Genomic DNA, 22,553 nt, shown 5'->3' with positions numbered 1-22,553 from the left:
AGGGATGTAAATGCTTGGGGAATGTGGGTGAGTGACTTCACAGTTGGTTTCAACAGTGAGGGCTGAGTGTGGGGCTTTGGACGGTGTGATGGTTGCTGGTCTGGCCTTACAAGAGGAGGGCTAAGTTTGTGTAGGCGGGAAAATAATGATCCGAAAGGGAGGGGGAAGCTGGTAGAATGCCGACCCTGCTTCTTGCAGCCTGCCTGTGGATGAAGGAAATGACCGGCCACCTTCAGGTGGAGAGAAGACTTTGCATACGCCTCTCTGCTGCATGCTAGGATGCCCACGTCACACCTCCGGCTTGCCTCTCCCCTCTGAGCTCCGGGTTTAGACATCCAGCTACCTGCTTGACTCTGCTACTCAGAGAGCAAATCGAGGGTAAACAGAACGACTTTTTCTACTCAAATATCCTTCCCTTCCGTCCTTCCCCAACTCAGAAAATGGCACCAGCAACCTAGGAGCTGTTCTTCATTCCTCTTTCCCTCATTCCCCACATCCAATCTCTGAGTAAATCTTATTGACCCTGCCCTGAAGGTGAGTATGTGAATATTTTTCATGATCTCCAGAGCAAACACCTAGTCCAAGTGCTTTCTTTTTTTACCTGGATCTCATTTTTTACCTAGATTTTGTAACTGCTGGCCTACCTCTTTTAGTTCATTTTCCAGATCCAAGTCAGATCATGTTACCAATTCATCTTAAAATCCCCCAGATCTTTTCTTTACTCTTAGGATAAAGTCCTTACTAGAATCTAAAGCTAAGTCACCTGGTAGGTAAGAACCAGTTTATTCATGACTGGCGTCTCTTCTGCTCAGCAAGCACTCATGCTACCTAGGTGGTTAACTTTATTTGAGTACTGCCCCCGCCTAGACATGCTCTGTTCACACAGCCTTTCTCTCTGTCCATGGGGCGTTTCGTGCTTTTCCCACTTAATGGTCTTTGAACTCGCTGTCCCTTCAGGCTAGAAGCTCTTCCCTGAGATCTTTGTTAGTTACACTCTCAGATGAAATGTCTGTCCTCAGAAAGGCTGTCCTTGCCTCTACCATCTAAGGATATACTGTCCAGTAAGGTAGCTATTAGCCAAGTGTGACTATTTAAATTTAGATTAAATCAACAGCTCAGTTTCTCTGTCTGATGAGCCATGTTTCAAGTACCCAACAGCCCTATGGGGCTAGTGGCTCTCTCAGTGGACAGCACGGATACAGAACATTTCCATCATGACAGGAAGCTCTGTTGGACAGAGCTGGTCGGAAGCAACATCCCATCCCAGTTCCCTCCTATAACTTGACCTTATAAGGCCATCTTCCTGAGAATTATCAGAACTGGAACACAACTTAACGTGTCCTCGTGGTCTCTTCCTACTGGCATGGAGCCTTCTCAGGGAAGGGCCTCTGCCTTGTTCACTTCTATATCTCAGGACCGAAAACGACCTGGAGTGGAGCAGGCACTCGGTACATATTTGTTAGACCGACTAGTTTTCCAGGAATGCAGTGTTTCCAAGTGGAGTGGATAATGGAGTGGAGATGTGAGGACCAGGCTGTGAAGAGGTGAAGATGGAGTGATGTTTGCCAACTGGAACAGTGGAAGCACAGGAGGAAAGTCCATGATAGAAGATGCACGCACGCGGAGGGTCATTCGGGAGAGGGTGGGTGACCGGAGGGTCTACCCTGTAGGAGGCAACTCTGAAGGCACTCCGGAGGGCTGACGGGGTTGGGACTTGAGATGCCTGCACATAACTGCTCTGATTCCACATGGAATCAGTCTCTGTGCAGCCTCTTGGGCCCAGGGCACAGGTCAGGGCGTGGACCATACTAAGGCCGCTTCAGGCTGCTTTTGTTTTTAAAATCTTTATTTATCATTTATTTGGCTGCTCTGGGTCTTAGCTGTGGCACATAGGATCTTCCGCTGTGGCGTGCAGGATCTAGCTCCCTGAGGACGGAACCTGGGCCCCCTGCATTGGGAGTGCAGAGTATTGGTCACTGGACTGCCAGGACAGTCCCAGTCAGGTTGTTTTGTGATATCACAGAAAGCTCTGGACGTTAGGATGTGGAGTCTTGCATTTGCTTTGGTTAAACAATGAGCAAGGGAGTGTTAGGTCAGAGCTGTGTTTTCTTGATTTAGTTGGTTGGTTTTGCTAAACAATCTAAAAACTACCAAGATTGTTTTGAACACAGAGAAAATCTGTATAGGCAATCATAAAGAGCAGCTGAGCAGAAATACCATTAAAGGCCAGATTTGGAAAAGCAGCCAGATGTTACAGACCAGTGGCTGAGTAATGTCAGGATATGTGATTCCTATTTCTCTTGATGAACATTCTGATGTTTTATTGCCTGCCCATTTAGCAATTAAAGCTTAATGTAGTTTGTGGTTTAATATGTTTTAATGATTTTGTTATAGACTTATTATTAGGAGTCTTCTCATCATAATGAATTTCATCTTGCCAGAACTGAGAAATCAATATGGCTGCTTATATTACAACGATCCATAAAATATTGCCCAAATATGCACAGGCTTGACAGCAGGGTTTTCAATATTTTAAAGTAATGTAAAACTTAATCTTATTTGTACTTTCACATTTTTAATTTCAATTGATGACTATTAGAGATCTTGATTTACATCGATGTTATTATTGCTCCATCCATAGCAAATGAAATTATTCATGAGGGTTAAAAATAAAATTGGCCTTGGCATTGTCATCTATTTATCTTTCCCTGTTCATAGGAGGGAAATAACGAGGTTCTAAGTATATTTTATTTATTTCCTTTTTTTTTGGATTTAATATTATTATTATTTTCTGGCCATACTGTGCAGCATGGGGGATCTTAGTTCCCCGATCTGGAATTGAACCTGCACCCTCTGCAGTGGTCCCTATTTCTCTTTTTTAAAAAAAATATTTCTGTTTGTGAATATGTTACACATGAACATGTACAAAATTCAAAAAGTCCAAAGAGCGGGACTTCCCTGCTGGTCCACTGGTTAGGACACTGTGCTTCCACTGCAGGGGGCATGGGTTTGATCCCCGGTTGGGGAAACTAAGATCCTGTAAGCTTCACAATGTGGCCAAAAAAAAAAAAAAAAAAAAAGTCCAAAGAATATACAAGGGAAAGTAGGTCTCTTTTGCATCCCTGTCCTCCACGCACTTCCCCACCCCCAGGAGGCAACCACCACGACCAGGGTCCTGTCCCTCCTGCCAGAAGCACTTGGTAGTGTATATATATATATACACATCAGTTCAGGTCAGTCGCTCAGTTGTGTCCGACTCTTTGCGACCCCATGAATTGCAGCACGCCAGGCCTTCCTGTCTATCACCAACTCCCAGAGTTCACTCAAACATATATATATGCAAATACATATGTTACATGTGATGCTTTACTTAATCCCCCTGACAAACTCTAAATCAGGTATTATCATTTCCACAATTTTGTGGGAGACCCGGGTTCGATCCCTGGGTCAGGAAGATCCCCTGGAGAAGGAAATGGCAATCCACTCCAGTACTATTGCCTGGAAAATCCCATGGACAGAGGAGCCTGATAGACTACAGTCCATGGGGTCGCAAAGAGTCGGACACGACTGAGCGACTTTACTTTCACTGTTACTTTAGATGGTGAAACTAAAGCCTCAGGGAAGTAATCTGCCCAAGGTCACGGAGCTGTGCTGGAGCTGGGATTCAAATGGGAGTGCCTGACTCTAGTGCCTGGCTCACTGTGGGTGTCTTTCCCATATCAATGTGCTAAATTACAGGAAGGAACAAAGTCCCGGCCAAGAGAGACAGGCCCCAAAGTCAGAAGCTCAGGAATGTGGGTTTTCAAACTTGGAGTGTAGAATTGTCTGGAGCAGGTGTGAGAGGAGGTGGTTGGGTCAACTGCGAGGCAAGGGCCAACAAAAAGTATGAAGGCCTGAGCTAAGCGACCGGAGTGGACAGGAGGGCATGGACGTTGAAGAGGCAGACTTGATGGGCTGCAGACACAATCAGATGAAGATCAGAGAAGGGAAACCAAAGGTGTGATGGTATGGGGCTGAGCCAAATGACTGAGGGAATGGTGGTCCTCTCAAAAGAAACCAGGAGGTTAGGCAGGACTTGAATTCTGGAGACTCGTTTAGCTGCACACATGAGGCTGTGGGCACTGGGGGAACTTTTTAGAAGCAGGTGGAGATATGGATCTTGATGCAGGGCTGGGGTAAGGGGGGTGCAGAGGTTAGAAGTAGGAGTCACCAAAGATAGAGGAGTTAGTTGGCAGCCAAAGTGGGGGGGAAAGTGATTCAAGAGCAGGGGGTGGGTAAAGCCAGAAGGGGAAAGGCTTGGAGACAGAAGGAGGGGAGCAAGGACTGAAAGACGGAGAGATGGGAGAGGTTAGGGACGGCCGAGATGGGGACTGTTCCATGGAGCAAGAGGGCCGCCTCCTGACAGCTCAGATGCTGGACAAGTCAAGGCAATAAAGGCTCGGGAAAAGGTTTTGGAATTGAGATCAGACTGGGAGCCTGGAGAAGCAAGGGAAGAAGCCATATTTTAAAGAAACGTACAGAAGGTAACTGGGAGGGAATGGTGGCATCACTGTCCTGCTTGGTCCCTTGAAAACCCGCTGAGATTTATCATCAGACAGTTGATCATCATGGAAGCAAACACTGAGGATGTGCTAATAGGGCGGAATCCCAGTCTTGGTCTGCCCTGACGACTTGCGCCCTGTCTCTCGAGGACGGCAGCGCAGGGCAATCCCAGGTCACCCACTCACTCACCCGGATGTGCAGGTCCTGGAAGAAGATGAGGAGTGTCTGTCGGATCAGCTGGAACTCCCCTGCAGAGAGGCCCCCATATATCTGCGCAGGCAAAGCAGAAACAGGCATTCTGCTTTCAGAAGTGAGATGGGAGACTGTGGTGGGGGGAGCGGGGGGTGGTGGGTGCCCAGAGAGGGAGCCAGAGGGCAAGGAGAAGACTCAGCTGCAGGGTGGGGTGGAGGGGCAGGAGGGGAATACCACCCACACCCAACCCCACCCCCCATCTATCCAAGGGGCAAACCCCACCACAGCACATCGAGCGGGGCACATTCTGCCTCTCCCTTTCCCCAAGATTCCACAGAACATCTACTACCGATTCCCTTCAGAAAAGTTAGGCAAGAACTGCAATGTTCTGTGCCGCTGCTTTCCTGGGTATGAAGGCCCCAGTGAGAGGGTATAAGATGACAACATCTCTTGTGTTACCAAAATGGATTCCTGTGGATTGTAGAACTTTCTGGGACAGTGGCCGGCTGGGTCATTCCCTTTCTTGTTTCCTTTGTCATAGAACCTGCCTGTCCTTAACAGGGGAATGGGAACGAGTACTGGGGGCTGAGAGGAGGTGCACGGACAGCCCGCTTACGTCAGTCAGCTGCCGGAACGTCTTGTCCACTTGATGAAGGATGGTTGGGGAATCTTGGATGAGTCCCTTGATGGCATCTAAGTGATTCAAAGTGACCAGCAGCACATCCTTGGGACGAGGACACAGCAACACTTGATACTTGAAAGCCATCGTCATCAGGTCATAGAGCTGCCAACCCACATGTGAACAAAAGAAACGGACCTTATATAAAGGCAGGCCTCAGAATGTCCAACAGTGATTCAGTACCGGAAACAATTCAGCGCTTACCATGCAGCTCAGTGACCACATCATGCAAACCAAGACACTGATGAGAGCGAAAGGGGGTGGCGGTAACAAGCTGGGGCAAGAGCAGTGAATCGGGACATTCCTGGGCAAACCAGGGTGTCCGGTCAGCTTGCGCGTGGTGCTGATGGAATGCATATGAAACAATACGGGCAGCGGTGGGGCCCGGGACTGGGTGCTGGGCTTGGAGAATAAAAGCCCCCGTTCGAGCCCTCCTTGCTGTAGATGTGGATGTGCTGCTGCCCTGCTGCGCTCAGCTGTGTCCGATTCTCTGCGACCCCTGGTGTGGACTGTAGCCGGCCAGGCTCCCCGGTCCAAGGGATTTTCCAGGCAAGAATACTGGAGTGGGTTGTTGCCCTTTCCTACTCCAGGGGATCGTCCTGACCCAAGGATCAAACCTGCATCTCCTCCATTGCAGATTCTTTATCTACTGAGCCACCTGGGAAGCTCAGGTTTGTTGGATGGCCCTGGCCAAGTCTCTTTGCCTCTCTGAGCCTGAGTTTTCTCATGTGTAAAAAGTATGCCCTAATTCCTCAACGTTGCAGAACTGCTGAGAGGTGTAAATGAGAAAACACATGTCAAAGTGGTAAGACTGAGGTTCTATGACTGTATTAAATGAATAATGGAACTTAATGGGACATCAACAAGCTCCACGAATGGTATGACCATTCATGAAGATCAGAGGTGACACTGGAGAGGACCACAGTGGTCACGATGGGCTTTGTGGAAGAAGTGGGCCTGCTTCAGACTTGAGGCAGGGTTCCAACTGGGTAAGGGAGGAAAAAGGCATTCGGGTGGTAGGGAACAGTATGCTTGAGGGTCCGGAGGCAAGCCATGGGTGTGCTGCTTTCCTGGGAGAAAGAGTAGAACAGCCTGACTGGAGGGGATGGTTTGTGTTGGGGGTGGTGGGAAATAAAGTTGGATAATTATGGCAAGGTTAGAATATTAAACGTTTTTGAAAGACGCACAAAATAATTTAGACTAGATGTGGTAGGAATTAGGGGGCTACTGAAATTTTCTGCGCTAATGTCATAAAAGTGGTAATTAAACAAGATTAGTGAGTCTGGCCATGATGAGATGTGCGAAAAGGGAGAGGCTGGAGTGAGGGCAGTCAGCTGGTGCCTGGCTCCTAGGAGGGTGGCAATAACATGATCATATGAAAGAAATAAATTTTGTTGGAGAAACCCGGATGGAAGGCCTGGAAGGAAGATGGTGGGGAAAGATGAGGCAGGGGAAAGAAGAGACTCTGACACTCAGGAGAAAAGCTGTTTGTTAGTACACGTTGACTGCCTGATTGGATCTGGGGGACGAAGATGAGGGCTGTCCAAAATGACCACAGCATTTTCAACGTGGTGCCTGCGAGATGCATGATGCTACATGACGCTGCTGCTGGAGGCAAGTTTGGGAGAGAAGGTATGGACATGTCTGAGGCAGGACTGAAAGTTAAACCACCCGAGTGCTTTGCGGAGCACACGGATGTGCATGACCTCAACTAATCCCATTTAATTTCACAAGAACTCTACGTGTGTGTTCAGTTCAGTTCAGTCGCTCAGTCGTGTCCGACTCTTTGTGACCCTATAGACCACAGCCTGCTAGGCTCCTCTGTCCATGGGATTCTCCAGGCAAGAATACCGAGGTAGGTATTATACCAAGTTTAAAAATGAAGAAACGTGCCTAATTTCACATGGCTGGTAAAAAGTAGCAGGGTGAGATTTGAAACTAAAGACAGTCGGATCCTGAAGCACTTGCTAGAACCCTCTCCATGATCTCCTTTCTCCAACATGCAGCTAGACATTTCACTTAGAAAGTGCCTGCCTACATAGAGGGGTGGGGTGGCGGGGCGGGAGAGAGGCTCAAAAGGGAGGAGATGTATGTAAACATATGCTGCTTCACTTTGTTGTACAGAAGAAACTAACACAACATTGTAAAGCAATTATATCCAATAATAAAATTAAAAAAAGAGAAAGCGACATACAGCAGGAGCTGTCTCGGTTTGTGTGTGTGTGTGCGTGTGTGTGTGCATGCGTGAGCAGGCTTGTCTAATACTAGAGACGTAGATTTGCGACTCTCAGCCATCATCATCAAACATTAAGTACCTGTTGTGTACAGGACACTGTGCTAGGAATAAAGTATAAAAACAGGTATAAGATGAAGAAATCAAAGTTCAGAGTTATTCAGTGAATTGAGTCTCACAGCCATTGGTAGTGGAGAAGGAACTGGCAACCTACTCCATTACTCTTGCCTGGAGAATCCCGTGGACAGAGGAGCCTGGTGGGCTGCTGTCCATGGGGTTGCACAGAGTCGGACACGACTGAAGCGACTTAGCATGCATGCCATTGGTAGAACTAGGACTCGAACCCAGGTTTTTTGTTTCTAAATCCTGTGTCATATCTCAATGGAAACCTAAACTTTCTTAAAGGCAGAGGGAGATGAACAAGCAGAGAGGAGAAGATACTGAACATTTACTGAACATTTATCTTTCTTCTGTCATTATGTATGTTTCTCACTTAATCCTCCCTCTAACTAATGAAGTAGCTTTTATTATCCCCATTTTATAGATAAGAAGATGGAGGCTCAGGGAGCTAAAGTAACTTTCTAAAGGTAATTGGCAGGAGGCAAGAGGGCGATGCTTACTCCTTGGAAGAAAAGTTGTGACCAACCTAGATAGCATATTCAAAAGCAGAGACATTACTTTGCCAACAAAGGTCCATCTAGTCAAGGCTATGGTTTTTCCAGTGGTCGTGTATGGATGTGAGAGTTGGACTGTGAAGAAGGCTGAGCGCCGAAGAATTGATGCTTTTGAATTGTGGTGTTGGAGAAGACTCTTGAAAGTCCCTTGGACAGCAAGGAGATCAGCTCTGGGATTTCTTTGGAGGGAATGATGCTGAAGCTGAAACTCCAGTACTTTGGCCACCTCACGTGAAGAGTTGACTCATTGGAAAAGTCTCTGATGCTGGGAGGGATTAGGGGCAGGAGGAGAAGGGGACAACAGAGGATGAGATGGCTGGATGGCATCACTGACTCGATGGACGTGTGTCTGAGTTGGTGATGGACAGGGAGGCCTGGCATGCTGCGATTCATGGGGTCGCAAAGAGTCAGACACGATTGAGTGACTGAACTGAACTGAAGAGGGCACAGTTGAAGGCAGTCTGTCTCCCTGAGGTTTCCAGGTGCCAGCACTGAGACAGTGTTGCTTTTTGCACACCTGGCACCCACTGTCAGTCCTCACGATTTATAGAAATTCACATAATAAAGGGACTTGAAAAGGGATTCTTATTAACATTATTTTGCATTGCAGGAAGATTCTTTACCAGCTGAGCCACAAGGGAAGCCCAAGAATACTGGAGTGGGTAGCCTATCCCTTTTCCAGGGGATTGCCCTGACCCAGGAATCAAGCGGGGTCTCCTGCATTGCAGGTGCATTCTTTACCAATTGAGCTATCAGGGAAGCCTTGTTATTCAGATTAGTTTCTCCTAATGTCCTATTTCAGTTCCATTTCCCACATTCTATTTAAGTCATCATGGCTCCTTAGGCTCCTCTTGGCTGTGACAGTTTCTCTAGTTTTCCTTGTTTTTGGTGGCCTTGACAGTTTCGATGACAGGTCAGGTATTTTTTTAACATGACCTCTGAATGGTATTTGTCTGCTGTTTTTCTTCATGATCAGCCTGGGGTTGTGGGTTTTGGGGAGGAAGATCACAGAGGCAAAGTGTTATTCTCATCTTGTCATACCAGGGTACGGCCACATGGCTTATCACTGCTGATGTTACCACCTGGTTGAGGTAATATTTGCCATGTTTCTGCACTGAGAAGTTAGTTGTTCCCCTCCCCCGCTTTGCATACTGTCTTCCTTGGAAGGAAGTCACCAAGCGCAGCCACATTCAAGGAGTGGGGAGTTCTGCTCTCTCCCTGAGGGCAGGGCATGTATATAAAGTGTCTGGAATTCTGAAGAACAGGAGATCTATCTGTTCTCTGACATTATTTATTTGGAATTATTCCTTTTAAAATCAGTACCCTAAAAAATTGTTCCACAAAGAAACAGATATGTTTACATTAGAAGTAGAGACTGAGTGGTTTTGAATTTGCTCTTTAAAAAATGCCTGGCTTGCAGGGCTGAGATCTGTTAAGAAGGAAGCAGAATTAAGCAGGGCTGGGTGCTTGGATTGGATTGGTGGTGTTCACGCAGTCGAGTCTGGCTCTTTGTGACCCCATGGACTGCAGCATGTCAGGCCTCCCTGTCCCTCACAATCTAAACGTGGACATGTAGACCCGCACTCTCTGTGGGTGATATAATGGCTTAATAAACTACAGAGGGCTTTGAAGCTCCAGTATTTGGCCACCTGATGTGAAGAACTGACTCATTGGAAAAGACCCTGATGCTTGGAAAGGTTGAAGGCTGGAGGAGAAGGGGACAACAGAGGATGAGATGGTTGGATGGCATCACCAACTTGATGGACATGAGTTTGAGCAAGCTCCAGGAGTTGGTGATGGACAGGGAAGCCTGGTGTGCTGCAGTCCATGGGGTCACAAAGAGTTGAACATGGCTGAGAGACTGAACTGAACTGAACAGACGGGTTGGTGCGGATGACTTCTGGGGTCCTTCCCAACTTGAAACTCAAGAATAAGCCATGGTCACATGTGCCTGTCTTTTGCCACGCACCGCTGCACACATCATCTCCTTGGACTCCAGTCTGTGGTAATCCATAAGAAACGCAGCCCTGGGGATGGAGGCAGCTGCTTACCTTATCCATGCTGGCCTGGTTCAGTCTCATGATCGAGGCGTGAGCCAGGCGGTCGTAGACGGTCCTCAGGGCCTTCTTGGAGTAGAGCTCTTGGGGTTTGAACAATTCGTCCATGAACTTTTGATTGAACATGGTTGAAATGATGTCATTCATAACTGTAGAGACAAGAGAGGATGCAGGTGAGCAAAGCATTGGTGGAAGCTTTACTCAGGAAATGCTCCCTGTGTGCAGATGGAGTGGAGGGGCAGGGCCTCTGTGGTATGGGGATGCAGTGTGCTTGGAGACCTGCTTCTTGGGGAGAAACCCCACGTGTGTCCCAGTGGAAAGCAGGGTCCAGAGTGCCTTCTGAGCCCATCGGAGGGCAAACATACATGTGGCAGTGTGTTGTGGTTCAAACCACCTTCACACACAACGTTTCACTTGATGATAGAGAACATGTTTATTCTTTCTTTAAAAAAGACTTCTATTAGCATTGCAGATTAGATATCCACCTCAAAATGAGAAACAACATCACTTTTTCTGTTTGTTTAGCAAGTCTATACCATTTTTACTTTAAATTTTATAAAATGGGACCTATAATGGTAATTGACTTTTTTTTTTTTTCTTCTTCAAAACAGTTTACAAAAACAGACACGGGGCCTACCCACTGGTTAGAGATTAAAATTTCTTCTAGTGTTTCTACAAGATGTGTACTTCAGATTAACACCATTTGCTGCTGCTGCTGCTAAGTCACTTCAGTCGCGTCCGACTCTGTGCAACCCCATAGACGGCAGCCTACCAGGCTCCCCCGTCCCTGGGATTCTCCAGGCAAGAACACTGGAGTGGGTTGCCACTTCCTCCTCCAGTGCATGAAAGTGAAAAGTGAAAGTGAAGTCACTTAGTCGTGCCTGACTCTTCAACTCTTCGCGACCCTGTGGACTGCAGCCTACCAGGCTCCTCTGTCCGTGGCATTTTCCAAGCAAGAGTACTGGAGTGGGTTGCCACTTCCTTCTCCATAACACCATTTAAGGATGTCTTAATTTCTCTATATGCTCTATAATATTGACATCATACGGTAGTGATATGTCCCATACTGTTGTTCAGATGGAAAATTTCCCGGTGGCGAGAATAAAAGGTCCTAGTGTGCTTAGTTGCTTCAGTTGTGTCCAGCTCTTTGCAACCCCATGGACTGTAGCCTGCGAGGCTCCTCTGTCCATGTGGGTTCTCTCCAGGCAAGAATATTGGAGTGGGTGCTGCTAAGTCACTTCAGTCGTGTTTGACTCTGTGCGACCCCATAGACGGCAGCCCACCAGGCTCCCCTGTCCCTGGGACTCTCCAGGCAAGAACACTGGAATAGGTTGCCATTTCTTTCTCCAATGCATGAAAGTGAAAAGTGAAGCCTATCCCTTCTCCAGGGGACCTTCCTGACCCAGGAATTGAGCTGGGGTTTCCTGCATTACAAGCGGATTCTTTACCAGCTGAGCTAACAGGGAAGCTAAGTATCTCTAATTCTAGGTCTTCATTCACTCATTCATTTAGATATTTTGTGGTACTCAAATAACATCATTTGAGGGCTAGGAAAACCATTTGGTACAAGAAAAGAAACAGATATGGTTGAATGCAGATTATTCTTAATTAATCCAGATATATTCCTGCCTAAAGGTGACTGTATATGGATGCTGAGATTATACATTCATAGTAATTAAAATCTGAAAGAAAACTGGGTACTTAAAATAATGACACAAAATCGCATGAGTGATTACTGCTGAAAGAGACAGATCTCTCCTCTTGCCACACAGGGCACAGCGGGTGACCCATGGCCAGCCTTGTATCTTAGAGAGCGAAGCAAGCTCATGGTTTCAGACGCTCTTTCTACATGTAAGTAACCGACAGAAGTACCCTGAGGGCTCAGGCCAGCATTTTAAAGCATCTCAAAGAGCAGTTTTGGGGAGAAGTGGGGAGCTGAGGGCTAGCTGTACTTAAATCTTAAATGGAAGGGTTATAGAGCAAGGTGGGGAGGGAAACACCCCCTCTCCCCACTCCCACCCTGACACGAAAGAACAAACTGAGTGAGTGTGACTGCTTTCAGAAGTACTGGACTCACACTTGACTTCTGTATTTTACTCTAGATCCCATCCCCTCAGTGAGGAAGAAGCAGATCCATTGCCAACACAGGATATCCTCATACGGGACAGTTTCAGTCCAGGCCAGTGTGCACTCAATGTGCACTAGCCTCTCCCTGCTGTGCACAGCCTGGAGACCCAGGAACCCTTCTGGGTTTGCCTCAAGCATGGCCTTTGGCCTTCGACCTAAACAAGCAAGCTGCTGCTGCTGTTGCTGCTACTAAGTCACTTCAGTCGTGTCCAGCTCTGTGCAACCCCATAGACGGCAGCCCACCAGGCTCCTCTGTCCCTGGGATTCTCCAGGCAAGAGTACTGGAGTGGGTTGCCATTTCCTTCTCCAATGCACGCATGCATGTTTAGTCGCTTCAGTTGTGTCTGACTCTGTGCGACCCTATGGACAGCAGCCCACCAGGCTCCTCTGTCCCTGGGATTCTCTGGGCAAGAATACTGGAGTGGGTTGCCATTTCCTTCTCCAAAACAAGCAAGGGTCTGCAATAAATTGGACTTTCTGATATCTTTCTTACTGCAGCCTATATAGATGTAGAGTTGCATGAAATAGCTACACACAGAAAGCCACATATAAGGCCTCAAAAAAGAGGGAATTCGAAGAATTTTCCATAGGTTTATGGAGGCCAGGGAGGAGTGCCAAAGAGGAAGAACTCACATTAAAGACTCACATCAGCTCTGATTATGTTCATGATTACAAAGAGCTCCCGTTCACTGAGGTGCTGAGTCATGTCTCTAGGGTCTTTGAGCCTTTAGCAAGATCTAGGAAAATAGCTTAGACCTAAATAAGCCAGTTCTAAAAGAAAGAAAGCCCCAAGGTAATTTGTCAGCCACTCTGGCAAAGTAAAAAGCAAAGTGAAGCCTTTTCTTTGGGAAGTGAATAAGCTCTGTATCACCATGGCTTCTTGCATAAGAACTTCCAGAAAGTTCTCCTGCTGGGAAGAGAGTATGGCAGGCTCTGTCCCCATGGGCAGAGCAGTGAACACAAATGCCCCCAAGGGGAGATGGCAGTTTTGCAGTTGGGTCCTGGCACCCAGGGCACCCACCTTGATTTAATTTTTTGGAAGGGGCATGGGGGCACAAACTAACATGCTTACACCTCACAGTGTGCTTCAGCTGGCACTTGCTGATGTGGGCCTACTGTCTGCCGGACATGGAGGGGTGGTGTGGGCAGAGAGGAAGCGAATGTCATCCTTGCCCAAGAGTAGCAGCCCACACCATATTTATGCTAAACCTCAGCAGTTTTTAAAAAAAGTAATATTTATTTTATTTGGCTCCATCTTAGTTGCGGCATGCCGGGTCTTTCATCGTGGTGCACAGACTCCCGGTTGTGGCACTTGGCGGGCGCAGCAGCTGAGGCGTGTGGGCTGAGTTCTGTGGCACGTGGGATCTTAGTTCCCTGACTGGGGATGGAACCCACACCCCCTGCATTACAAGGTGGATTCTTAACCACTGGACCACCAGCGAAGTCCTCTGGGAAGTTTTAACCTGATCTATAAGTTACTCTTGGTGTTTGTTTTTGGCACTCACATGAGCTCGGCATAATTGCATGAGGCAGGAATGTGCTAGAAGCCAGATTTCATCAGGAGACTAAAGCCAGGTGTGTGGAGGGGTGGTTTTTCATGGGTGCGCTGGAAGGGTCAGTAACTGAGTTCTTAACGTATCAGGCTTCTAATCCTGGGTTTGGATTATGAAGTCAGTTTCTGCTTATTATTTTTGGACATATAAGATAAATTCCAGTGATTCAGTTACACAAAAAGTCTTCAAAATCCATACTTTTCACCTGAAATTCTGCAGTGCATCAAGAGGTGGGCCAAAAATTGCTTGAGAAGTGGTGAGAGATGGTTGTGAAATATTATAAAACTTTACCAACCACTTCGATTGGAGTTTTCCTCAAGCCTGGCCTGATGAAGTAATTCTCTTGATGAAAGCAACTGTGTTTTTAACTAGTACTTCTGTAAATTTTATTGTTTATGGGAATACACAACTTGAAACCAAGGGTAAAAAAAGAGAAGCTACTATTTCTGGGTGGTTACCATGTTTTGAAGCCTTATTATGTTGTAAGTCTTGGGCTTAGAACTTTCCATTCATTATCTTATTTAAATAAATAAATAATCGAATGATTTTGAAGGGTACCCCGCTCCTCACCCCCAGTTGCTAGGGCTTTGAAAAGGAAAAGTACAGAGATTTAAGAATACTCAAGTTTCTCAAAACCAAGGCAAACCTAATCAGATTATAAACCAATTTAAGAAACTGAAATGAGAGCAAACAAGCACAAAAGGCTAGTGGGGGTGGGCTGGACAAAGCATTTGCTTAAGTATCACCCTATTGTATCCAAGGAGAAAACTGAGTTTTCGAGAGGTTAAAGTCCAAGGTCACATAGCAGGGGGTGGAGCTGAAAAGAGAGCGGGGCTGTTTGATTCTAGTGCCTGTGCTCTTAAATATTACACGTTATCTCCTCTGCATACTCAGTGTGGAGAGAGCACTTAAAACATCGAGGCTGATGGCTGATGACATGCATAGACTATACCCAGGGTCAGATAATGACATTTAAAGGTGAGAAAGGCGACGGTTTTCTTCTGAGGACTCAACAGCTTTCTCAGGTGTGCTATTGGTTGTAGGTGAAGGGGAAACTGAAGATGTGGTGTGATAAGACCACAGTGCATGCGTGTCATGCCTTCTGTGCTCAAGCCTGACGGCCATGCAGCCACATGCTTCCACATTGCTCAGTTGCTCAACAGATATCTCTGTGTGCTCAACAGCTCTTTGGCTACATGATGCTATCACAGAATTGTTTAAGGATGACTAAATAGGGCAGCCCACCTGGAAATGCAGCTTTTGTCGCAGGTGTCCTCGCAAAGCTTGGAACTGTGAAAAGGGACAGATGCCTCAGGTGCAATATGGTCCTCTGACTAATATTTGCTTGGTTTTCATCTTTCATGCTGTATTTAAAAGATTCAACTGTACAACCAATATCTCAGCTAAAGAGAAACTCACGCCTATTCTTTTACTTGGAAATGTCTAGAGTGGTCCCACTCTAAGCCCCACTGAGGAAGGACTGGGTGACCCTGCGGATGCAGACTGAAGACATGCAGCCCCAAGGTAGCATACCTCGTTTTCTGTCCACCTCTGTCCATTCATCTACACGAAGCATATAAAAAGAAAACACCAGTTCATGAAGCAAGAATGTTATTTTCAACGAGGCTTTTAAAATACCAATTCCAACGATCTGGCTTACGAAACTTTATTTTTCACGTTTGGATTAATGTTTAATGCAAACACTCTGCCTTCCATTTGAAGCTTTCTAAAGGCTGATGGATAAATAACAAGTTTCAAAAAAGCCCTAGGGAGGCTGTATCTTATAGAGGGTGGCCCAGGAGGAGAGGAAGCTCAGGAGGATGAAATACCCTGGGGTTTACCTTGCAAGGTTCAAGAAGCCATCCTCTTTAATGCTCTGAGAGTAGACATCTTTCAAAATAAGCCTTTTAAAAACACTAACTTCCACAAGGAAGAATAATCCTGAGAACAGGACAGAAAGAATTTTCTTTCTTTACAACCTGATTCTCTTATTAATGCAAGAGTTCTCTTTCTAGAACTACTCAAACTACTCACTACTTATAGAACTACTCAAATTAAAAAAAAAAAAACAAAACTAGAAATATAAATTAACAGAAAAAAAACTGTTTCTGATTTACCTTTTATACAGAGAGGTATGACTTCCATGTAAAAAGAGGGAAATAATGATGGGACCACTGTACAGAAAGCTCCTGAGGACAAAGGTAGACAGGGAAATACCAAGAAGAGACCAAATAAGGAAAAATGTACTTGGCTAGGGAGAAGGCACTGGCGACCCACTCCAGTACTATTGCCTGGAAACTCCCATGGACAGAGGAGCCTGGTGGGCTGCAGTCCATGGGGTCGCGAACAGTCGGACATGACTGAGCGATTTCACTTTCACTTTCAAGCATTGGAGAAGGAAATGGCAACCCACTCCAGAGTTCTTGCCTGGAGAACCCCAGGGACGGGGGAGCCTGGTGGGCTGCCATCTATGGGGTTGCACAGAGTCGGACATGACTGACGTGACTTAGCAGCAGCAGAGAAATCTGTGAGAATCATGACCCTTTAATGGGCTGAGACCTGGCTCTAGTGTTTACTGGCTGTATAACTTCAAGCAGCTTGTGTAACCTCAGTTTCTTCATCTGTGAAATGGGGATCATAATTGCACCCACCCAGTAGGATTGTTGGGATGAAATAGACACATCAAACACTTATCCAACTTCTCTCCTAGTTCTGCTTTCTCTACTTCAGAATTTTGGGCGCCACCCATAAAGGCTCGTGATGGGCCTTTTTTTTTTCTTTCCTTGATTTTTTGGGAGAGATTTCAATCTAAAACCACTCATGGATAAACAGAGTTCTACCCACAACCACATTTTAAAAACATTTTGTAGTTTGGTGTATTTTGGGAACATTTGCACTAAATTGTTTGAGAAGTGACTCCTGAGGTTATAACATGCATGCTGCTGCTGCTGCTAAGTCGCTTCAGTCGTGCCCAACTCTGTGCGACCCCATAGACGGCAGCCCACCAGGCTCCGCCGTTCCTGGGATTCTCCAGGCAAGAACACTGGAGTGGGCTGCCATTGCCTTCTCTGAATCAGCATATATGTGCCTTCAGTACGCAATGCCGACAGCTCCTAAGAGACCCTCCTGAAAGCACAGCGAGTGCCATGTCCTGACTAGCCACAAAGGGTTCCTACTGCGGGGTCAGACTCCTCGGGGAAAATTCACCATCTTTCTCCCACAGAGTTACAGGGTTCTGGAGAGAAAACACTGGGGAAGCAGCACCAAGACTCTAGCCTTCTTTGAGCAGATGCTGGCTTCTTTGGCATAATGTCCACATCTGTCATTTCAGAGCATTTATTTTACAGGTGGTCTTCCCTGATAGGCTCGTGGGAATTCACAGAGATAGAGCTGCAACCCTTTTGAAGGTGTGTTTGGCAACAGAGGGGGTGCCAGGGGCTCACCAACCCTAAGGGAGAGTGATTACCTGCTGCTGACCAAAAAAAAAGAGCCGGCGAACACATGCCCAGGGCTACCAGGCACTCCTGCAGGCAGTGTGGTTCAGCTCCAGCAGAGGTCGCTGTCGAGCTGTGTGTGCTCCTGGCCCTCTTCCTTCTGAGGATCCCGGAATGTAAAGAAGGATGACGTGTTTGTGACGATTTCACTTTACTTATATTTTGAGTGGGAGAGGTAGGCTCAAGGCTTATCCAGAGCTTCCTGTTAAATGGGAACTATAAAAATAAATATAGTATCTCACAGCACTCAGTTGCTCAGTACTACTCTGTGATCTGCATATCCTGGGAAAATCACTTAATAGCCCCATGCCTTAGTTTCCCCTTCTGTCAAATGAGGAAGGCAAACAAATGGTAAGAGGGCCTTGCTTATGAGTATTTGTAAGAGTGAGTGAGTGAGTGAAAGTTGCTCAGTCGTGTCTGACTCTTTGCAACGCCATGGACTATACAGTCAATGGAATTCTCCAGGGCAGAATACTGGAGTGGGTAGCCTTTCCCTTCTCCAGGGGATCTTCCGGGAGTGAGACAAAGGCAACTTTTTATTATTCTGGCAATTGCTTAAACGTGGGACCTCATTCAGTATGCAACAGTCAGAAGTTGCCCCACAGAGAGAGCACTTCCTTTCTGTTGAAGGCTAAACTAGAGCGAGCTGCCTTCTGGGGAGAAACTGCAAGATCGGCCCTGGAGTTAAGGGAGTGGGATGGGCTCCAGGAGACCAATTAGTTGTGTAAGACAGTGAAAACTTCTAGAAGAAATACGATTTCCATCCAGAGCTTCAGTGAGGACTATTTGACTGCTTTGGATCTCTGCCCTGTTTTCTCGTTCTATTTTCTGCATGTCCTCATCAACCAACTACTTTCTGTCATTTCTTTGATGAGACCAGTGGGTATCCTGGATTTTTTTTTCAAGCCTCTCCCTCCCAACCTTCCAACTCCCTCCCCGCCCTATTCCCTCCACAAAGATTCTGATGTAGTCCCCTGGAGTGTGGAAGTACAGAGCAGCCGTGAAGGTTGTGGGTGAAGAGTATGAGCTCTAGAGCCTGATGACCTGGGTTCAAATCCATTACCCTTCCTTCTTACCAGTTATGTAAACCTGGGCAAATGGACCTCACTTTCCCCATCTGTAAAACGGGGATATAGTATTACCTACATGATAGGATAGTTGTAGGGATTAAGGTGTTCAGAGAAGTCCATGGTACATGGTTAAGTGCTTAATAAGTATTTGTTGCTATTGCATCAGGAAGACATATCCCCCAGGTTAAGAATCTGTTACTGGAAAGACTGATCAAAAGCCCCATCTCTGGAGGATGCACAGAAGGGCTGCATGAGGCTCTGCCCAGCACCTCAATGGCATCTGACACAAGTCGATGGTGGAGGGAAAGTGTGTGAACGTGAATTACGGAAGATGGCTGGAACTCCCTGAGGCCGTCTCTAGCAAACCCAGGACTGCAGCTCCTGAACACAAAGGAAGCCAGTCCCCTAGTATAATCACAGGGTCTTGCCCAGACCGCCTCTTGAAAGACCACACCTGCGACTCATTGTGTTAAACATGTTAAGTTCATCACCTCATTCGATCTTTACAATGTCACTGTGAGGTATATTTTATTATTCCCCTTCTATGGAGAAAGAAACAGGCATACAGAGTTTACACTCCAAGGTCATACAACTAGTTAAATGCCAAAGCTGGAATTGGGAACCATATCTGTATGACTCCAGACAGCTGGAGTGCTAATGTATCCTGCCTTCCAAGACTGCAGACCACTAGTCCAAGCACTACCTATCGGCTCACTGGTGCCAAAAGCCTATATGAAATCACATAACATAGCACCAAGGAAAACAGAACCCTCTTGAGGGAAAAACGGCAATGTAATATCAAACAGTAGTTCAACAAACATTTACTGAGCACTAGTTTATTCAGTTGTAGGCAGGATGCTAGGCACTGGAGTACAAAGGTGAATAAGACAATCGCGTTGGGGAGACAGACACATATGCAGACCATTTCAGTATAATATGGCTAGCAATAAGGTTGAGGCGGGGCACAGATCTGGTATGGGAGTATGTGCAGGCCGTTTCCCATGTGGAGATGAGGAGATGATTCTTAAGCTGAATAATGTAGGATGGAAGGGAAGTGACTAGCATGGAAATGGGAGCGTTGGGGTAGAATGGGAATTACCAGCATGGAAACATGAGTGAGCATGCTTTAAATGGAGACCTACAAGCAGTTTGGTATTAAGATACACAGCAGGAGGCAGGCAGCGGTGGAAGCTGGGACTGCAGAGGTGGACAGCGGGTCAGATCAGGAAGGTCCCTGAAATGTCCTGCCAACGACTTGGCCTCCATCCAGACAGCAGTGGGAAGCTGACAAAGGGTTTTAAATAGCAAGGTGTATGGACAGATTCAAATGTTAGAATGCTCACTGGCAGCAGCGTACAGAATTAATGGAGGGGGTATGCTATAGGGAGGTCTTTCTCTTTATGCATGGACTTGGACTCAACTGCACAGATACAACAGTGAACATCTGTATTTGTACACTGAACATCAATTGAGCGTACGGAGACTGCTGGAGACAGTAAATATTTGAATCAGCGGCAATGTCAGTTACCTTTATACCAACTTTCCTTTCTCTATCTTCAAATACAGTATTTCCTTCATACTTAATCCCAGGAAACTTAGTGAAAACAGCTGTTGGTTGAGAAGGAGGGGAAAAAGGAGAGAAAAAAGGTGGCAGAGAGTTCTGGGTGGCCATTTATCTATGGTTAGATGTGGTGTGTATGGGAGGTAGATTTTGCATTTTAGAAACTCTCATATAATTATTTTCACAACTGCATTCTCTCCAAACAATTGTGAAGGGAAAAGACAACTTTCTTATATTTTCTTATTTATCCATGTTATTTCAGATGCCCACCTTTCTAGAAATAGCTTCTGAACTTAGCAAGACTGGCCTCCAGTTTATGAAGGAGGATACTGCACAGAGGAATGGAGACTCAGAAGGTTCCCTGGGGGGAAAGAGGATGCTCCGACTAGCAGTGTGCCACCAGGGGTGGACCACTGGGACGCTCATATTTGGGAGGGATCAATTGTCAAGAGAGATTGGGAAACCATCTCCAGTTTAAGGGGATGAGTAAATGGGGGGAGGTCAGGTACCCTCATAATACTCAATGGGGGTATTAAATCTCTCTGTGGTGAAACGATCTTTTGGGGACTGTGCTGATGAGGGGTTCTGCCTGGATGGGGCTGTGGGTTATGAAAGAGGTCCCCGGCTATGAGAGCGCAGAGTGCAGGGGTGTTGGTCAATCTGTAAAGGCGCTTGTCTATAGAGGTCTGGCTGTGGGGGTCGGGGCTGGCTGTGCGGGCCGGGAGCCTCTCACCTTTGCGGGCCTTGTCTCCGGGAATGTTCTGGGCCCGCAGCCGCTGGTCCAGGATGTAAAGCATCTCCCCGCCCAAGTTCAGGAAGAGCAGCGGTAGCGTCCGCATGGACATGGTGCCGGAAAACCAGCGCGTCTGGTACAGAACCTCCAGGTTTAGTAGTCAGAGGCCTGGAGGTCCCGCAGCCGCGTCCCCGAAGCCCGGTTGCTAGGCGACGCGGCAGGCGGCAAAGAAGGCCAATCAAAAGGCCGTTTGTTGGGAGGCACCCGGGGGCGAGCGCGTCCTGGGCGGGGCGGCGAAGACCTACGGGGTTGATTGGACGGAGCCCTGCCGGCCTTTGGCCCTGAGCGCCGGTTTTGAATTTGTTGAGACCCGGAGGGTGGGCGAGGATCGGCAGGGTGGCCACCCTCTCCCTGCTAGAGCGGAGTGTTCACGTGCCCCTAAAGGAGGAAAATGAAAGTGTTTGCCGCCTCATTTCTGGCGGACTCTTTGTGACCCTGTGGACTGTAGCCCGCCAGGCTCCTCTGTCCATGGGATTTTCCAGGCAAGAATACTGGAGTGGGTAGCCAGTCCCTTCTCCAGGGATCTTTCCCATCCGGATCGAACTCAGATCTCCTGCATTGCAGGCAGATTTACCCTCTGATCCACAAAACCCAAGCCAAACTCTTTTAGAGCAGACTCTGGGCAGACAGGCCTGTTGTTGTTGTTGTTTTTAAGTAATTTTTAATATGATCATCACATTAGCTTGAAAATTATTTATATCATGTAATTTTACCAACAAAAGCCAAAACACAAATTTCAAATTAAATCAGATTTTCCATTCTAATAGACTTTCTCAGTAAGTTCAAAGGAATTGGCAGATTCGTGATCCTGACAAATATGAGAATCATTTGATTCAATTTGGTTAGAAGTCAATTCCTTTATACCTTTGTTATGGGAAGCACTGAAACCGCCCACCCTGGCCAGGCGCCATAGTAACCATTTGCATGCGTGGTTTTTCTACAGGAGGTCCTGGTAAGGAACAGGGAGCTAATAAGCCTCCACCAACCAAAAGAGTTCGGGAAAGGTCAAAAGGAGACACCACCTGTCTGACCACTTCCCAGAATCCTTCTCTTGGGCATCCATCTTGGCCGAACAAGGCATGCACCACCAGGAAGGACTCTGAGTCAGAATGATTGGCTAAGGACAACCTGGAAACTAATCCCATCACCATAAAACCCGAGACTGCAAGCCATGTGACAGAGCTGTTCTCCTGGATTCCCTTACCCTACTGCTCTCCACCTGGCTGCCCTTTCCCAATAAAATCTCTTACTTTGTCAGCACATGTGTCTCCTTGGACAATTCATTTCCGAGTGTTAGACAAGAGCCCGGTTTTGGGCCCTGGAAGGGGTCCCCCTTCCTGCAACACCTTCGTAGGTGGTGGTTTGGTGGTTTAGTCGCTAAGTCATGTCCTACTCCTGCGACCCCATAGTCTGTAGCCCACCAGGCTCCTCTGTCCCTGGGTTTCTCCAGGCAAGAATACTGGAGTGGGTTGACATTTTCTTCTCCAGGCTGACCTGGGTTTGAATCCCTGCTCTGCAGTTTCCTCGCTGTGTGACTTGGGGCAGTTGTTTTGAACCTCGGCTTCCTCACACTGGAAA

General features: G+C 47.0%; 1 protein-coding gene across 1 annotated transcript in view; it reads right to left on the bottom strand.

The window, feature by feature from the left end:
- Nucleotides 1-21,845, bottom strand: part of OSCP1 (organic solute carrier partner 1) — a 29,915-nt gene extending 8,070 nt beyond the window's left edge. The window contains exons 1-4 of the mRNA XM_055586374.1: nucleotides 20,916-21,845; nucleotides 10,372-10,526; nucleotides 5,351-5,518; nucleotides 4,732-4,812 (exon numbers count right to left, since the gene is read on the bottom strand). Of these exons, the coding sequence (XP_055442349.1) occupies nucleotides 4,732-4,812; nucleotides 5,351-5,518; nucleotides 10,372-10,526; nucleotides 20,916-21,027 (516 nt within the window). The 5' untranslated portion in view covers nucleotides 21,028-21,845. The remainder of the gene's footprint in view (nucleotides 1-4,731; nucleotides 4,813-5,350; nucleotides 5,519-10,371; nucleotides 10,527-20,915) is intronic.
- Nucleotides 21,846-22,553: the final 708 nt, after the last annotated feature.

This window comes from Bubalus kerabau, chromosome 6, assembly GCF_029407905.1.
Source record: "Bubalus kerabau isolate K-KA32 ecotype Philippines breed swamp buffalo chromosome 6, PCC_UOA_SB_1v2, whole genome shotgun sequence".
Lineage (NCBI taxonomy): Eukaryota > Metazoa > Chordata > Mammalia > Artiodactyla > Bovidae > Bubalus > Bubalus kerabau.
Note: the sequence above shows the minus strand (reverse complement) of the source record. Positions and strands in the feature narration are given on the sequence as shown.